This window comes from Loa loa (genome assembly GCF_000183805.2).
Source record: "Loa loa unplaced genomic scaffold supercont3.43, whole genome shotgun sequence".
Lineage (NCBI taxonomy): Eukaryota > Metazoa > Nematoda > Chromadorea > Rhabditida > Onchocercidae > Loa > Loa loa.
In genome coordinates, this window is record NW_018108223.1 from 245384 (window position 1) to 260681 (window position 15298).

The 15298-nt window shown below is 32.0% G+C and overlaps 2 protein-coding genes across 2 annotated transcripts; one reads left to right on the forward strand and one right to left on the reverse strand.

Annotated features, from left to right (window-relative positions):
- Positions 1–8215: 8215 nt before the first annotated feature.
- LOAG_07331 (hypothetical protein) lies at positions 8216–10570 on the forward strand (the record flags this gene model as incomplete). The annotated part of the gene is made up of 3 exons (XM_003142864.1): positions 8216–8254; positions 10179–10298; positions 10493–10570. The coding sequence occupies 3 exons, from the start codon at positions 8216–8218 to the stop codon at positions 10568–10570; spliced, it is 237 nt and encodes a 78-aa protein (XP_003142912.1).
- Positions 10571–13375: 2805 nt separating this feature from the next.
- LOAG_07332 (hypothetical protein) lies at positions 13376–15172 on the reverse strand (the record flags this gene model as incomplete). The annotated part of the gene is made up of 7 exons (XM_003142865.1): positions 13376–13597; positions 13816–14050; positions 14132–14193; positions 14458–14568; positions 14653–14844; positions 14936–15093; positions 15124–15172. The coding sequence occupies 7 exons, from the start codon at positions 15170–15172 to the stop codon at positions 13376–13378; spliced, it is 1029 nt and encodes a 342-aa protein (XP_003142913.1).
- Positions 15173–15298: the final 126 nt, after the last annotated feature.

Here is a 15298-nt window from a genome sequence, read left to right on the forward strand (position 1 = left end):
TTTCTGTGATATGTTGATGTACAAAAATTCCTTATGGATATGTTAGATTTAATTCCAATCAGGATTTTTGATCTTACCAAGTCATAGTCAGGCCAGAATGTATAGCCCCATTGAGGCTTGTATTTGTTGCTTTTTTTTACATAATTCACAAGATCTGGCACCGATTTTGCCCGTGTTACCTGTAAATTGGAAATGGTGAATTTTAGTGAACATCAAAATGCTTTAATAGTCCAAAACATATGCAAAGAACCAAAGGCCTTTCGAAAGAAGCATTTTCCGGTTAGTTCCATTCGGCAGAATGAATGGTGTTTCAGATAATTTCTTTATTGTGAAATCCAACAACTATCAAAAAACAAAACAAAAAAACTACTAGTATTCTGGGACGGTGTGAGTGAAGAAGTGTCGTGGATTGCGCCCGGGACAAACCATAGCTATAGTCGCCCATCGTTTCGATGTCGGAAGTAAGATTTGATCGTAAGGACTCCACTTTCTTAGCGTTATTAAACAATCTTGACTGCCACTTGTTATCTGTGCCAACTTTCAACTCATTTTTCACGGAAAGCGAAAACTTTCGTTCCTATCTGTATGTATACTCTTTGTGCTTCCTGCTCTTTCCGATCCATACGATTTGTGTTTGTCGGATTGGATGGATGAAATCAATAAGTGCATTCTTTTCTGTTTTCCCATGCGAAATATGTGTATCTGTGGTGTGTTTCTCAAAAAGTTTTCATCCCAATGCATAGAATTACGGGAATTACATTGAACCAAAATAGCTGCCTCCTCTTTCCTTATCGCTTGTCAAATGAAAGTTGCACTGCACCTGCTAACATTGGACTAATAGCTGTAACGGGTATGATAACGTTCCTGAAGTCATACGGATCCCAAACACTTTATTTATCTATTGCCTAAGAACTAATAAAACATTTTGCACTTTATTCAAAAATAACTAAAACTCAATCGATCATCTGCAAAATTAATATTTCAATCAGTTTTCATCTCTTGAAATAACCCTAATGATGAAGTGCAAGTATAAAAAATGTTGGCAAATGAAATGAACAAATTTTCAGAAATTCGTTCACGATCTCTTATGAAGTATCAAACTGAATTAAATTGGTATTCTTCCTTTCTTTCATTATCTTTGTGACATCAATTCGTTTGAAATACGAATTGATCTAATGGTACCATTTTGCGAGACTTTTGAATTTGTGAATATCAGATAAGAAGCACAAACTGTGATAATTGAAAAGGAATGTTGAAAGGGAAATAGTGAAGAAGCATAAGAAAGGAATTCTTAGTTATATTCTACTCTTATCAACGAATGATGTCGTAAAACTGCAACGATCACTAGACATTGCTATGGATTATCATGAATCTTGAACATATATTCATCCGTTTACATTCACAATTATGTCTTATGATTTTTTATAATCCCAAAATAACCACTTTTTTAGATTATTGAGTAATTTTAAAATTTAAGTTTAAGTCCAGCTAAATGAACTGATCCTTCATCTACGTGATGGTTTTTTGATTTAGATTCAAGAAAATTGGGACCAAAGTTAATTTTAGATCTTTCATTAAATATTAAATTTCTTCTTGTTAAGGCCTGTATATTGATTTATAGGGTAATTTCCTGGAGCTCAAGTCCAGAAAAATTGACAAATTTTTCCCAAAGTCTCTTTCACAGGAATGAAATTTAAGAATTATGTACAGTAGTTGACAGTGAATACAGTTCGATTCGATCCACTGGTTATCTGTACTAGCTTGAAGAACTTTAACAACAATTTGATCATTCAACTATGATTCAAGTAATAAAATTACTGCTCCAAAAAAACCTGAAAAAGCGTTCTTTATATGTCTTGACTTTTGGAAAACTTTTTATATTGGCACCGTTAAGTACCATTCAGTAAATAATGATGGAATTCGTGATATCTGACTTCATTTTTCACCCTTTAATTAATTAAAGTTATTATTGTCCCTCCCATGGCGGTCGATCACTTTATTGCCAACACTGAAAATCAGAATCTATATGAATTTGTCTTTTTGTATTAGCTTTAATGGCAATTGTAAAATATAATTTTGGATGAAATCAGAATTTGCAACAGAAATTATTATTAAAATCAAAATCAGCTGCGAAACAAAGTTTGAGAATATAAAGATTTTTTTAGAGGTATTAGAAATAACTTTTAGTCTGTAAATTAATTTGTAATTTACTGCATATCATCATTTGATGAATCGGAAGTTTCGACGAAATCTATTGCACAGCTTTCATTTTATACATAATTATTCAACTAATTCAGACTTTTTCTAGGGATAATTATAGCAGAAGCAAGTAACAATTACGAAATTAGCAAAACATTCATGCATATATTTTCTTGATCGATTTATTAAAATTATGCCGAAATATTCCAGTGGTTTGGAAAATTGCTTCCAATGTCATCTTTCAATTCTGCAACAAAAACAGGAGCTGAACTCATCGAACTTAGTCACAACATGCTGAAATAGCGGGGATGTATCTCTTTAACGTTGAAATTCACATCTGAAGGAAAATTTCTAAAAGTTTTGTAAATTTGTCGAGAATTAAAATCTGGGAATCAGTGGAAAGTAGGAGAATTTAATTATGATAGAGGAAGTGCTTAAATACTAGAAATTTTAAAGTATTTAACAAATATCATAAATCGCATTAATTTCGATAAATCGCATTTCCTAAAATTCATGCTGCTGCTTGCTGGACAAATGCAATTTAATTCTCCTGTTGACCAAGGGTAGTGGTGAGTTCGTGAATATTTGCTGTTTCATAATGAAATAGATTACTAAAGAAGGTACTGTATCATTTTAATGCACATTTCATGTCTTGTGTTTTTTTTTTCTTTTAAATAATAATTCATTATACGCTGCTTATTTGTTTTAATATTTCGACTAAAAGCAATGTTGGAGTTTAACTGAAACAATTTAAAATTTGCGGTTTAAAGTGACGGTTGCTTCTGTATTGATCTAATACATATATGTTTTGTGCCAAGTCTTGTGTTCTATTTTATATCGTCCTATAACCTTCATTAGATTTGGTATAAAAATTTTGAAGAACACCCAAAAAGAGGCGAAAACGATCATCGAATAACTGAATTCGTATTATTTGCTAGACAAAAGAACTGAAGAAAGAACTAGGAAGAGTGAGGAATAGCAAATCGTTAGTGCATGCTCTTTGAAATGTGCTAATTTTTCAATTAAATAACAAAAATAAAAACAGGGAACGGTTTTCAGTCATTAGTTCCCGCAAAGTAATGACTTATTACGATGTGGAAATGTCAACTTCAGTGTGGTACATACAAATGGCAGAATGCTCGCTGAAATTGTTATTGGTATGCTTATATGTATGCGGAGAAAATATGCTGACAATGATTTGTTTAAAATGGAGTGCGTGTAACCGGTGGCAATCTTTTGCAGTTCCTTACAATACAGGGTGATACAATAACAATAAAACTGAAGCATTGTTAAGAATCTAAGAGTGATAAAATATGAAACAAAAGGAAAAGCAACTTTAAAAGACAGCAAAAATAGACATTCTTTTTGCATTAATTTTTAAATTTCAATTCAAACCTAAGGCTGTGGCAAAGCATAAGAGTAACAAATTCTCAGGACCGAAACAATCTACGCTTTTACTTTTTATTTAAATATTTTCAACCTAACTTTTTGAATATCTCAAATGATCGTACAGATTGCATCGTTAATGTTGTTCTTAATTTGTTAAAATTAACTTCTAAATCTTATTCTTTTACTTGCAATTTGTTAATCCTTTTCAATTCCTGTGTTCGACTTAATACAAACAATGAAAAAGCGCTTGGTTTTACACTGATACTAATGGCTCTCAGTAATTATGGAAAATAGGAAAAAATTTTGGAAATTTATATCTATTACATACTAAGTTAGCTAAAATAAAGGCTTTTTGTATTCGTCATATTTATTGGTGAGATTAGCCTTTTTTTTGCACTGTTTTTCATAATAATCTAACAGACTCCGTGGTCGTGCTTTTTCTTAAAATTATTGGTTGACGACGTGACTTTTTTTTTTGAAAAGATCTGCGTCCCAAAAACAATTTCTTTGTCATTAGCTTGTTATTATTGAATTCACTCTCATTATAAATTATGTTACAGTTTTCATCTCTGTAAAAATCAATGCAGAGTAGCAGATTTTGGGAATGATATACTTTGAAAGGTGTAGTAAAATTGCTATGATAATTTTGAATGAGAAAAAGTAAAATAAATTCATTTTTTCGATCTTCTTAAATAATTTGAGAAGAAATTAGCTCTGCAAAATCAACTACAGAATGATAATGATATGAAAGTAATTGCTAAGACGATTTACGGATGAACCGCGACGGACGAAATAAATGATTTCAATGAGTATGTTTGAATTTGATAGGTTTTAAAGACTTTCTTGACAGTTAATATGATTGCATTGCAATTGTCATTCGAAAAACTCTGCAAATAATTCCAACGCTTTCCACTATTTAAATTGAGCAAAAAAACATTTTTCTAGAACACTAGGCCTTGAAAGTTTCCAAAATAAAAATTTTGCTGAAATGATTTTTTCCAATAGATCATTTGATGAAAACTTTTTTTTTTTTTTTTTTAAACGAGTTAACAGTAGCAAAAACGCCATCCCCTTAAAAGAATGAGGCAAAACTATCCAAAAAAACAACAACAGAGGAATAAAAAAGAATAGTAGTTTTAGATTTCTAAACTACACTTTATAGCATTTAAACTTGTGACACATTTTCCAATTATGTATGTGCTATTAGCGTCTTCTTGATTTTGATTGATCCATAGTGCCATTTTATTCAGCGTTAGTCCAGAATCTTAATATTAATGTGTCATTTATTTGCACTTACCGCCATCATTTTCATGTTAAATGTTGCAGATTCGTATCGATTTGAACTTTAAGTTTAATAAATCATGAAAATTTAAAAATAGGCTATTGCGAAAATCCTTCACTAATATTCTATTTAAATGCTTCCAGTAAATAAGAAAGCGATTATGCATTATTTAAGCAAACTACAAAATTTTATTTTCCCTTACAGAAAATAGGTATTTCCGTTTTCTGTTTCGCATTTCGCGCATTACTTGATTTGTTGCTCTCCGCTCTTTGTTTCATTTCATCCATAACCATTTTTTTTTTTTTTTTAATTTTGAGCAGATACGTTGTAATAACATTGTAATATACGCAGGAAAAAAAAAATTACGTTGCAGCAAAAAGGAATAGATAATGAAGAATTTATGTGCACAAAAAAAGCTTCTCCTACTAAATATTTGATGTACTTTTTGGAAGGAACAAAATTTTTATATCTGTGCCATAAAAGGACTTCTCAATGTCAATTCTTTCCTATAAAATTTTTTAGTTATATAAAATTGGAGGGAAGACTGCTATCTGTTTATAAAGGAATGCTTGATTACACGATCATGGAATTATATAGCATTTCAAACTTTCACTGTTTGAAAAATTTGAACAATTTGAACATTTCATTTCTTTACTTTTATGAAATCCATCCAGTAAAAATGTTTTCCTCTTCAATTTTTAGCTTTACTATATGATTTCGTTTTTTTTCTCTCTTAAGTTTTTTTCTAACTTTTTTTTTGAGAATGGGTTTACGTTTTGTCATACGAAACCGTTTAACATTTCTGGGAGAATTGTCCACATAATAACAATTCTAAATGTTCTCGATTAGCACTTTTGAAATTTGCATAACACAGAGAGAAACACTTAGAAATCTTACTTCATTGTGACATACGACATCTGAATAGCAAACAGTATCAAAAATTCAGAAATTCGGTTGAAAATTTGATTTGTATATCGTGTACAACTTTGAGCTTGTAACTCTCGTCTGCATTTCCCTTCATGATTTTATGGGCATTAAACATCAATTTGTAATACCGGAAATAGGAAATGCCCAATAAAAAAATACCGAGTGTTGACATTTATATTCTTACAATAATTTCAAATGTTCCTACTTTCCATTTGCCGGCAGGTGTGAAAGTCAACGTGCTAAACACTATTGAAATACACAGTTAATAGCTAATTTATTTCAGTATAAACGAAGAATTTCGAAGAGATAAAAACGCAGGAAGAATTACTTCGCGTTAATTTCCCCAATTTTCATTAATGAATTTGTTTTTTCTTTTTTTTTTGTCAGCCCCTAAAGAAGGAAAATAACTTGAAGCTGAAATCAGTAAAAAAAACTGGAAAAACTTTCCCTGTGTTATGATGTTCTGTTTTTCAACTTGTTTATACCAGCTTTTTCTGGACCAAACTTTAATTTTCGTTGTAACGCTCGACATATTTTACCCATTTGACTGCATTATTTTTACTTGAAACTGGGAACTTCACCTGCTTCATTAATCTTTGTTGACGCTATAGGTAGTCTCGAATAAAACAATTAATGAGTGAACTTTCCTCTTCTCCTGAAAAAAAAATTACGATTAAAAAACCAGTTCAAATACATTAGGCAACGGAAATGCTTGGAGAATTATAGAATCTGAAAGATGAAACTGAAGCATTAGGTTGAAAACGACAGCGATTCGGAAAATTGGCCGATAATGGTTATTAACATTAAATGTTGGCGATTGAGTGGAGAGAAATATGAGAAGGAAGCCGGATGAACCGCTAATTTCTAAAAATTCTATTTCCGATGACTTCCTCTCATTCTTCTTCCTTCTGCACACTTCGCAACTATTGTCATCTGCCGTTTGTGATTAAAGTCGCTCTATCCGTCGTCTACTGATGCTTCTCGTTTCTTCTTTTTTTCTTTTTGTTTCTAATCGTGCCAGTTTGCGCCGATTTACTTGCATGATGATGCAGTTACAATATCCACTCATGTTGCACTACTATCTTTCTACTATTCGCAATGATAGGTTTGATTTCACTTTCTCTTCACTGCAGACAAACGCATTACACTTTCAACCCGTCTTTTGAAACTACTCCATATTAGTTTATGAAATGAAAATGTCCGACTTTTCTGAACTATTTAAATAGATTAAACATTCAGAATGACACAGTAACCTTTGCAGATATAAGCAGTGTTAGTGTTGACGCATTTAACTCTGCAGCTATACTTCTTGCATGCTGCAGTCACGCATCATTTATGATCCCATTACAATTATACTATCCTTCTCAGACAACCACTAATTTTTTTGTAGCTAGTTTAGTAATTCATTGGCTACGTACTTTCTGAGCTGATAATGGTTTAAAATGTTAAAATGCTTAGTTTTCAAGATCAGACATAATATTATAAGAATCATAATGTCCACTGCAGGAGTGTGATATCATGAAGTTCCTGTAAGTCACATACGACAGCAAATGAGCTTTTTGATAAGTGACAGCTTTTCGTTAAAACAACTGGTTGAACGTTACCTACCCCTGTAGTGCAACATTACTCAATTTCATCTTAATCTTGGATTTGCTTTTGTTTAATCATATTTATACATAGCATTATCATATGTCCTTCGAATCATGATGCATTCACTATTGTTCCTATCAATCTTCCTGATGATGGTAATAATTTAACATATTCATAAAATTGTTATTAAAAATTACAAATTTAACATTCGTTGAAAAGGCAGAATTCAAATAAGAAACTAGAATTTGAACGAGAAATATCAATATTAAGAATCCGAAGGAAATTCTTTCTCAGTGAAGCCAAAAAACGCTTACTTTGAGCTTTCAAATAACGAATATCGCCAATTTACCTAAGGTTAATTCAGTTTCATAGGGCAGTCATAAGTACTAGAATTTCTGTTCATTTCCTGTAGAATTGTTTTAATATCGAATATCCGAAATTCCTAGTGGTGCAATTACGTAAAAATGAGAATTCGAGTTTTTTTTTTTACTTTTTCGCGACTTAAATTTTTTGATTGCCGCTCATTTAATAATACAGTCCGAAGTTTTTGATTGCCTATCTGTAGATAGTAGTCAAAGCTTTTAATTCATTCAATATTTTTTCATGTGAATAAATAAAAATTGAATAGCATTTGATAAAACAATAATTTTGGGTTTGTTTTAGTTACACTTCCATCAAATCAGTGGAAATCGCAGGTATAGTGTGGAACGGTATTTGGAAAAAATGATACAAAACCACCAAGTGGTGCTCTTTTCGAAAACTTACTGCCCATACAGCATTAGATTGAAACAATTAATAGAAAAATATAATATCAAGGACAAGAAAGTTATGGAGCTTAATCTTGAACCCGATATGCAGTTGATTCAGGTAATTTCTAAGATTCAAAAAAAGTGTTTTTATACGTACTGAATTTCATCAAACAAAATTAATTTCCAAAAAAAAAAAATATTGTTTTAGTATTTGCAAAAACATCTCTTTGTGGAACTATTTTTTTGCAATAACTGTCTATAGAATTGTCTAAATTATCTTCATCGATGATGTTTTTCCTAAAGACCTGAAAAGAACTCTAATTTAGCTGAAAGCGATTCATTCTATTATCATTCTTCATTATGGGTGGAAAATTTTCATTTTCTGGTCAAATAATGAAGGAAATCGTACCTAATCAAATAGCACTTAGCATCTGTAATGGAAAATGGAAGCATAAATTGCAAATTACTACAATTTATAATTTATGTTACTTCTTTGTCCACGTTATTGTTCTTCATTTTACCGTTTCGCTTCATCTGGGAGAAAAGGTGTTTGTCAGCATAGAAAGAAATGGAACAAAACTATGTGAAAACCGCTAATTGGAAAAGTTAAATCAAAGAACTTCCTGAGGAACCCTCTTTTGAACATTACACCACACTGGTTAATCGTTATTGCACAAATTTCAATAGAAAGAATATTGTTTTATGAGATCAAATTGGCGTAGTTGTGAATTGAAGCAGTGATATTTGACGACAACTATCGATTGCCGGTAAATTGATAAACTCATAATCAGTAGAATACTCCTGCGCAATTGGTGTATACTTTTTGAATATCACGCAAACTCTTAAGTACAGCTTTCTCCAAGCAATTATTATTTTTTTAGTGTTTTTTGAAGTAAGCATCATTACTAATTTCCAAATTTTCTGTGTATGTACAAAAGAGGTTTTTTTTTGTTTTATTTTCTATGCTCAAACATTATATCTAAATTCTTCGCTTCATAGTAAAGCTCAACCCAAGCCAAATCCAAGCTAAGTAATGGTTTTGTTGTAGTAACTCGATGATATATATCTCTGACAACATTAACTCCCATCTAATCATGATTTAGCAGTATTTTTTTGCAGTCATATCCCACCATGATGTGCGATATATTTATTCTTCATTATACAGAAAACTTCAACAAACTCTCCTTAAATATGACCCAGAAACGAAATATCGAAAATTTCGATCCACTATTTCGTAGTTGATGCATTGGATAAGAAGAAGTTAATATATACTGCAAGTACCATATGATATAAATAGCTGGAAACAGTTTGAGGCAATCGTTCTCAAACCAAACTTTATTCTCCTTGACAACTACAGTGATCATTTCAATTTGCAGCAGATAGTAAAAAGTAGTGCAAGGATATTTTAGGTATTACAATGTGTCAAAAAAATGATTATTTTTATATTTTTAAAATGAACTAAGATTTAAAAACATTTTCAAAATTCTGAAATTTCAGAACTGCGAAATTCACAAACTGAAGGACAAATTTCGCCTAATTTGCAAAATTTTTACTGTCTTTCTATAAGCAAAATAACAAAATAAACATAAACTCTAATTTTAAATCTATTAAAAAAGAAGGATTTTGTTAATTGAAACACCTTTTGCTACGTTGTGTGTTGCGCAGTTACTTTACTTTAAGCAAGCATTTAATAAAGTATGAATTCTCTAGATTCTAATTTTTTGACTTCCTCTTTTGTTATATCTTCATAAGGAAATTCATTAAAAATAAATGTGGCTTTCCTGCAAAAATCGTTGATCTGATGCTTCATTACATTTTTACTGGTAAAATCACATCGATTGCTAGGTAAATAACATCCAGAGATTAAATTATACAAAACAGATACTGGAACTTGATGCTAACCAAAGTACCGATGAAACGTTGGAAGACTTCATTCTATCATACAAACTCCACCGCAAAGTTATAATAAAGCATATCTTTTAAAAATCTACCTGTTGCAGACTTGACACTGGCTACTTTTTGAAATTGCACACTTTTTGCAGGAATATCTCAAACGCAGAACTGGTGGGATTCGAACGGTACCACAGCTATATGTCAATGGAATGTTTATTGGTGGTTTTGATACAACTGAACAAAAGGAAAGAAACGGTGAACTAGCAAGAGTATTTTCTCGAGCAGGCATAACGCCTAAAAAGTCACTATCGGTGTTCCGGAAAAGGAAATGTTGGTTCAAATGCTTAATAATCAATTCATTACTAACAATAGTCAAAGGCAGAAACTAGGAAAAGAATACCAACAGAAAAGTTCAATTTTTATATGACTATAAAATTATTAGAAATAATGAAAATTGTTTCAGGAAATGATCGGATTTCCAAATGTCAAAGCAGCTATGGTAAATATAATTTTTTGTCGCAGTAACATTGTCACATGGTAAACAAACATAATTACATCATCCATTATTAATAACATTTGTTGTTTACATTACGAGCAGAAAAATTTTCGATAATTTAATACGATTTAAATACTTGCCATGCATTTTTAGCATTTGCAATACAGCCAAATAATTTTCCTTCTCCCGGGAATCAATTGAGATTTCAATTACAAAACCAACCGCACAAATATTTAGTGATAAAACCAAGTCATACTTGTAATGTCATTTCTTCATTTTTCAACAAAAATGCTAACTTTCTCCGCTCATCTGAATTCTACTTTTTCCTTTTTTTTTTTTGATAAGCTCCAAAATCTTTCGTCTGTTTTCATAAGGTCATATTCACTTTTAGATCATATCAGTTTGTTTTGAATGATGACTCCTTTATATATAAGATGAAATGGCGCTCCTGGATCCCACCTGTCATTTCGATTGAGAAAAAAAAGAAACTAATGCATAGAGATAGATAAAGAAACGAAAAAAGGTACAACTCCTCTCAGACAGTGAATTATTCCAATTGATGATGTGGAAAAATATAAGAAACTATTCATCTTCCCTTTCGCGCTCCTTTACAACAGTGAAAAGAATCACGAAAGAAAGAAGAAAAAGTTCATGGAAATCGTAATATGCTACGACTTTGCAATCATAACTTTGTCATAGTTTTTATATTCACACCAATTTTTCATCCTTGACAGAATTGAGATCAAAAAAGTTAATTTCCCGGCCCATTCAAACATTAAACAGTCATCCTTTCCAGTTGATTGGAAATATGGAAATGAATGAGTAAGAACAGATATACTTTTTTGAATAACAAAAACAAACATCTGAAGAGAAACGGGATGAGTTGACATCGTAATGATTAAGAGAAAATGCATCAATGAGAACCAACTCTCACATGATGATATCCCATTGTGCATCCCTGTCAGATACTGTACCGCTAGTCGCATTTCTACCATTCCAAGCAATGAAAAATTAAATGAAGCCAACTACGAATCTAAATGATGTGAAGGTAGATGGTATAGCGTCTGCTCATTCCCATACGGAACCGAAAACTAGCAAAAAAAAACTTGCTGTCTCGCCAATATGCGCACATATAGTGGTTCGTGTAACATTTTGGAGTCAAAGACTTTGCTGAACAATCAAAAAGCCGAAAGAACACTCAAAATCTCTACTAATTTGAGATATTTAATCATATGTCTTGCAGCATAAGATCAAAGAAAGTCACACAATTACAATCTGAAAACGTGAAAAAAAAAACATCCTAGCTTTTGCAAACTTTATTCAAATTTTCTAAAAAGATAACGCATATCCCCGATTCTGGAAATGACAATATTTTAACGATGTGAGCTATTTAGTAACAAAATGATGTAAAATAGTTATGAAACTATTTTGAAGATATCCCATACCGGTTTCAATTTTCAGGATTTTTGCTTCTATAAGATATTTACTAAATTAGGAAGCTGTATGAAATAGGAATTCAGGGAAAGCCTATGGATCTTTCGACCATCTAAACAGTAGGTATTTCAGAAAAGAGAATGGCGGAAGATCAGGAAGAATGACTTGAGAACATAGAGAAGAACTACGCAAAGTATCGGATAGTCGCATATGCAAGTGAACAATTACAAAAAAAAAAAAAAGAAAAGAAAAAAAAACACGGTTAGCAATTTAGCACCTAAAAACACAATTGATCAGAGTAACAACATATCAATCAATGTAACTTATCAAAATAATAATCGATCATTATTTCACTGGTAATCGATTCTATTTGTTATTTGAAGCAATTTGGCACAACGAAAATTTTTTTGCAAATTTCTCTGGAACTGTTTCCTTCCTTCAAGAATAAAGAGAATTTTCAATCAGTACGTATCATATATTGTGCATAATATCAATCAATATTATATGTATAGTATCAATCATCACGATGTATGGGTATTGGGCATACATCTGCATATAAGTATATTCGCTTATTAATTAACCGCACATTTTAAACTTGCTGTTGATGATTGACTCCTCATGTTTAGAAAAAAGCGTTGAAAATAGGAAAAAAATTCATAGAAACAAAAAGTCAAGCACAATACTTCAACATGAGGAGCGATCGAACTGATGAAATCGTATATACAATGGAGCTTCAGAAGAAAAAAAAAAGCTGATACAAGAAGCAAACTGACACAGGGATAATCTTGCCTTGCCCGTAACAGTTAAACAAAAATTTACAACATTTCAACTTCAAAATTTGACATACAAGCTATATATTTCGCTACCTCAAAAAAAGGAATATTAGACTACAAGTTAAAACTGAAATAGCGATTCGAAAATATGCACGTGCATTCGTTAATCAAAATTGCAACATAAATTGATATGCATATGCATTAAACCATAAAAAGGTTAGCAGATAAATAATTCCATACAAGATTATAGTTCAAAATAACATATGGATAAGATGGTAAATAAAACTGCGGATAACTGCGCAATACTAAGCAACAGGTAAGTACAAGAACACTGCAGGAGAAATTTTGTAAGCATAAACGTCTAATACTCAAGAAAGCGTAACGTATAAATAAATCGAACATATCGAAATCCGGTTATGAAAAATATGGAAGCAAAATATATGAAATAAAAAGTACGAAGATATTACGAAATAAAAAATGCGATAATAGAAAATAAAATGATCACAAGTTTGCAATTACTTAAAACAGAAAAACCAGTACAATTGTTTTGAAACATAAATTTTGAAAGCACTGAAACGGTACAAATATACAATTAAAATAAAACAGAAATAGGGCGGAATACAAAAGGAACAAAATAAGACCATTATGAGAAATCAGTGCTTGTTGAATTTGATGCTAAACCAGTTTGGGCTGTTGTTTGTTGGTGCTGTTGGGCTTGCGGTGTAAAGTTATTCGGAAACAGAACTGATGTTGGATTTGCTCTAGCACTGTTTGATGCGGAATGCATACGACTCTGATGTGGTACCTGACCATTACCTACTGTTCCATCAAAACTCAGATTGCGACTTTGTGGCAAAAGTGAATTCTGAAATGCGACTTATGTATGAAAAGATAGAAAAAATTAATACCTAACATCTGCATATATTGTACGATGGGCAAAAACTAAATGGCACGAATTTCAGGAGATTCAGATAAAGAAGGAGATTCTCACGTGCACTTAATGAACATATCTCCTTAATTCTGAGAATACTGTGAAAAAATCTGGGCATCTATGGCGACCATATTCACAACATGAACTCTAACCCTTTGAGACGGCTGAAGATTTGACGAAGGTTGAGAATGATGCCCATAACGAGTATCGTCACCCTGTTCAGGAGATGTCCAAATTGAGTTCTGCAAGCTAGATACGAAATGCGGAGGAGCTTGCAATTGATGCTGCGTGCTAGACATATTCGAAATGCTTGACTGATGCTGTTGTTGATTTTGATTCGGTCCCTGTTGCATTTGTTGAGGTAACAAACCGAGAGGTTGAGCAATTCTGTAAGAAACTTAATGAAATCATCTAAGAATCAAATTCAGTTATTTGTAGATCATTCATTACTTGCCAGATAATACCTACTGAAATAAATTTTGATTTGCTGATCCTGTTTGTTGTTGGTAATTATTTGGCTGACCAACAACCTGAAACCGCAGAAAAGTATAAGGACAACAGCTATGGACAACAAATCTTAATCGAGTTCAACCTTTTTTATTTGGTTCTCTCACTGACCGCATCATTTGTCGTTACGTCTTAAAAAAGGGTAAAAATAAAAATTTTTCAAATTTCCTTAGAAATCGTGCTGAGGAACATTGAAGTTTCGAACAAAATACATGATTCTTTGTAAAAAGATAGTTTATATCGACAGCGTTTGAAACTAATATGCCTAAAAAAACCACAAAAAGTACCTGGTTAAGCTGCGGTAACTGTATATGTTGCGGGTGAGCTATGACTGCATTAGAGTCAGCGCAATCCATCTGATTGAGCGAGTGCTCCTCAATAAAATGAGGCTGTGCAACCTGAAAGTGCTAAAAAAGAGGACGAAGAAAAGTTAAGAGGTTTTTTAAACTGCTTAAATTGCTACACACGATAATGTGACTTACTGTACGTGATGTATTGACCTGAACATTACTGGATATTGTAACTGGTTGCTGCAAGGTTCTGGAGTGCGAAGCAATAGCAGAACCCATACTTACACACTCATCAGTTCTACGCAAAAAAAAGGGATGTCTAACTGCAGCGTACGGCCCGATACGTTCCCGTGGATCAAACGTCAACATTCGTTCCACAAGATCCTGAAAAATATGAATAATGAATAAATTTCTAAGGTTACGTCCAGTAACAACCATAAAAATCCAAAATATGCACACTGCCATCAAAGACAACCTTGAACTTCGTATACTCTTCAGGCGTATGACCACATTCGCCAAGCCGTCGACTTCCTGGTCCACCCGTGTCTACACCGATGATATCGGCCAGCTTGCGTGATCCTGGTGACCGATACCGTTTATTTTCCCGTGATTCTTTACACAGATAATTCCCACCTAAAAAAAAACAAAGAAAACCGTATTAACAAAAAGCTTGATAAAGTGCCGGACTATCAGGAAGTAAACGGCTGTACATGTGATTCCGTTCGTGAGACCAAGTGTCAAAAGCTTTTGGTTTATATATATATATATATATATATATATATATATATATATATATATATATATATATATATATATATATATATATATATATATATAT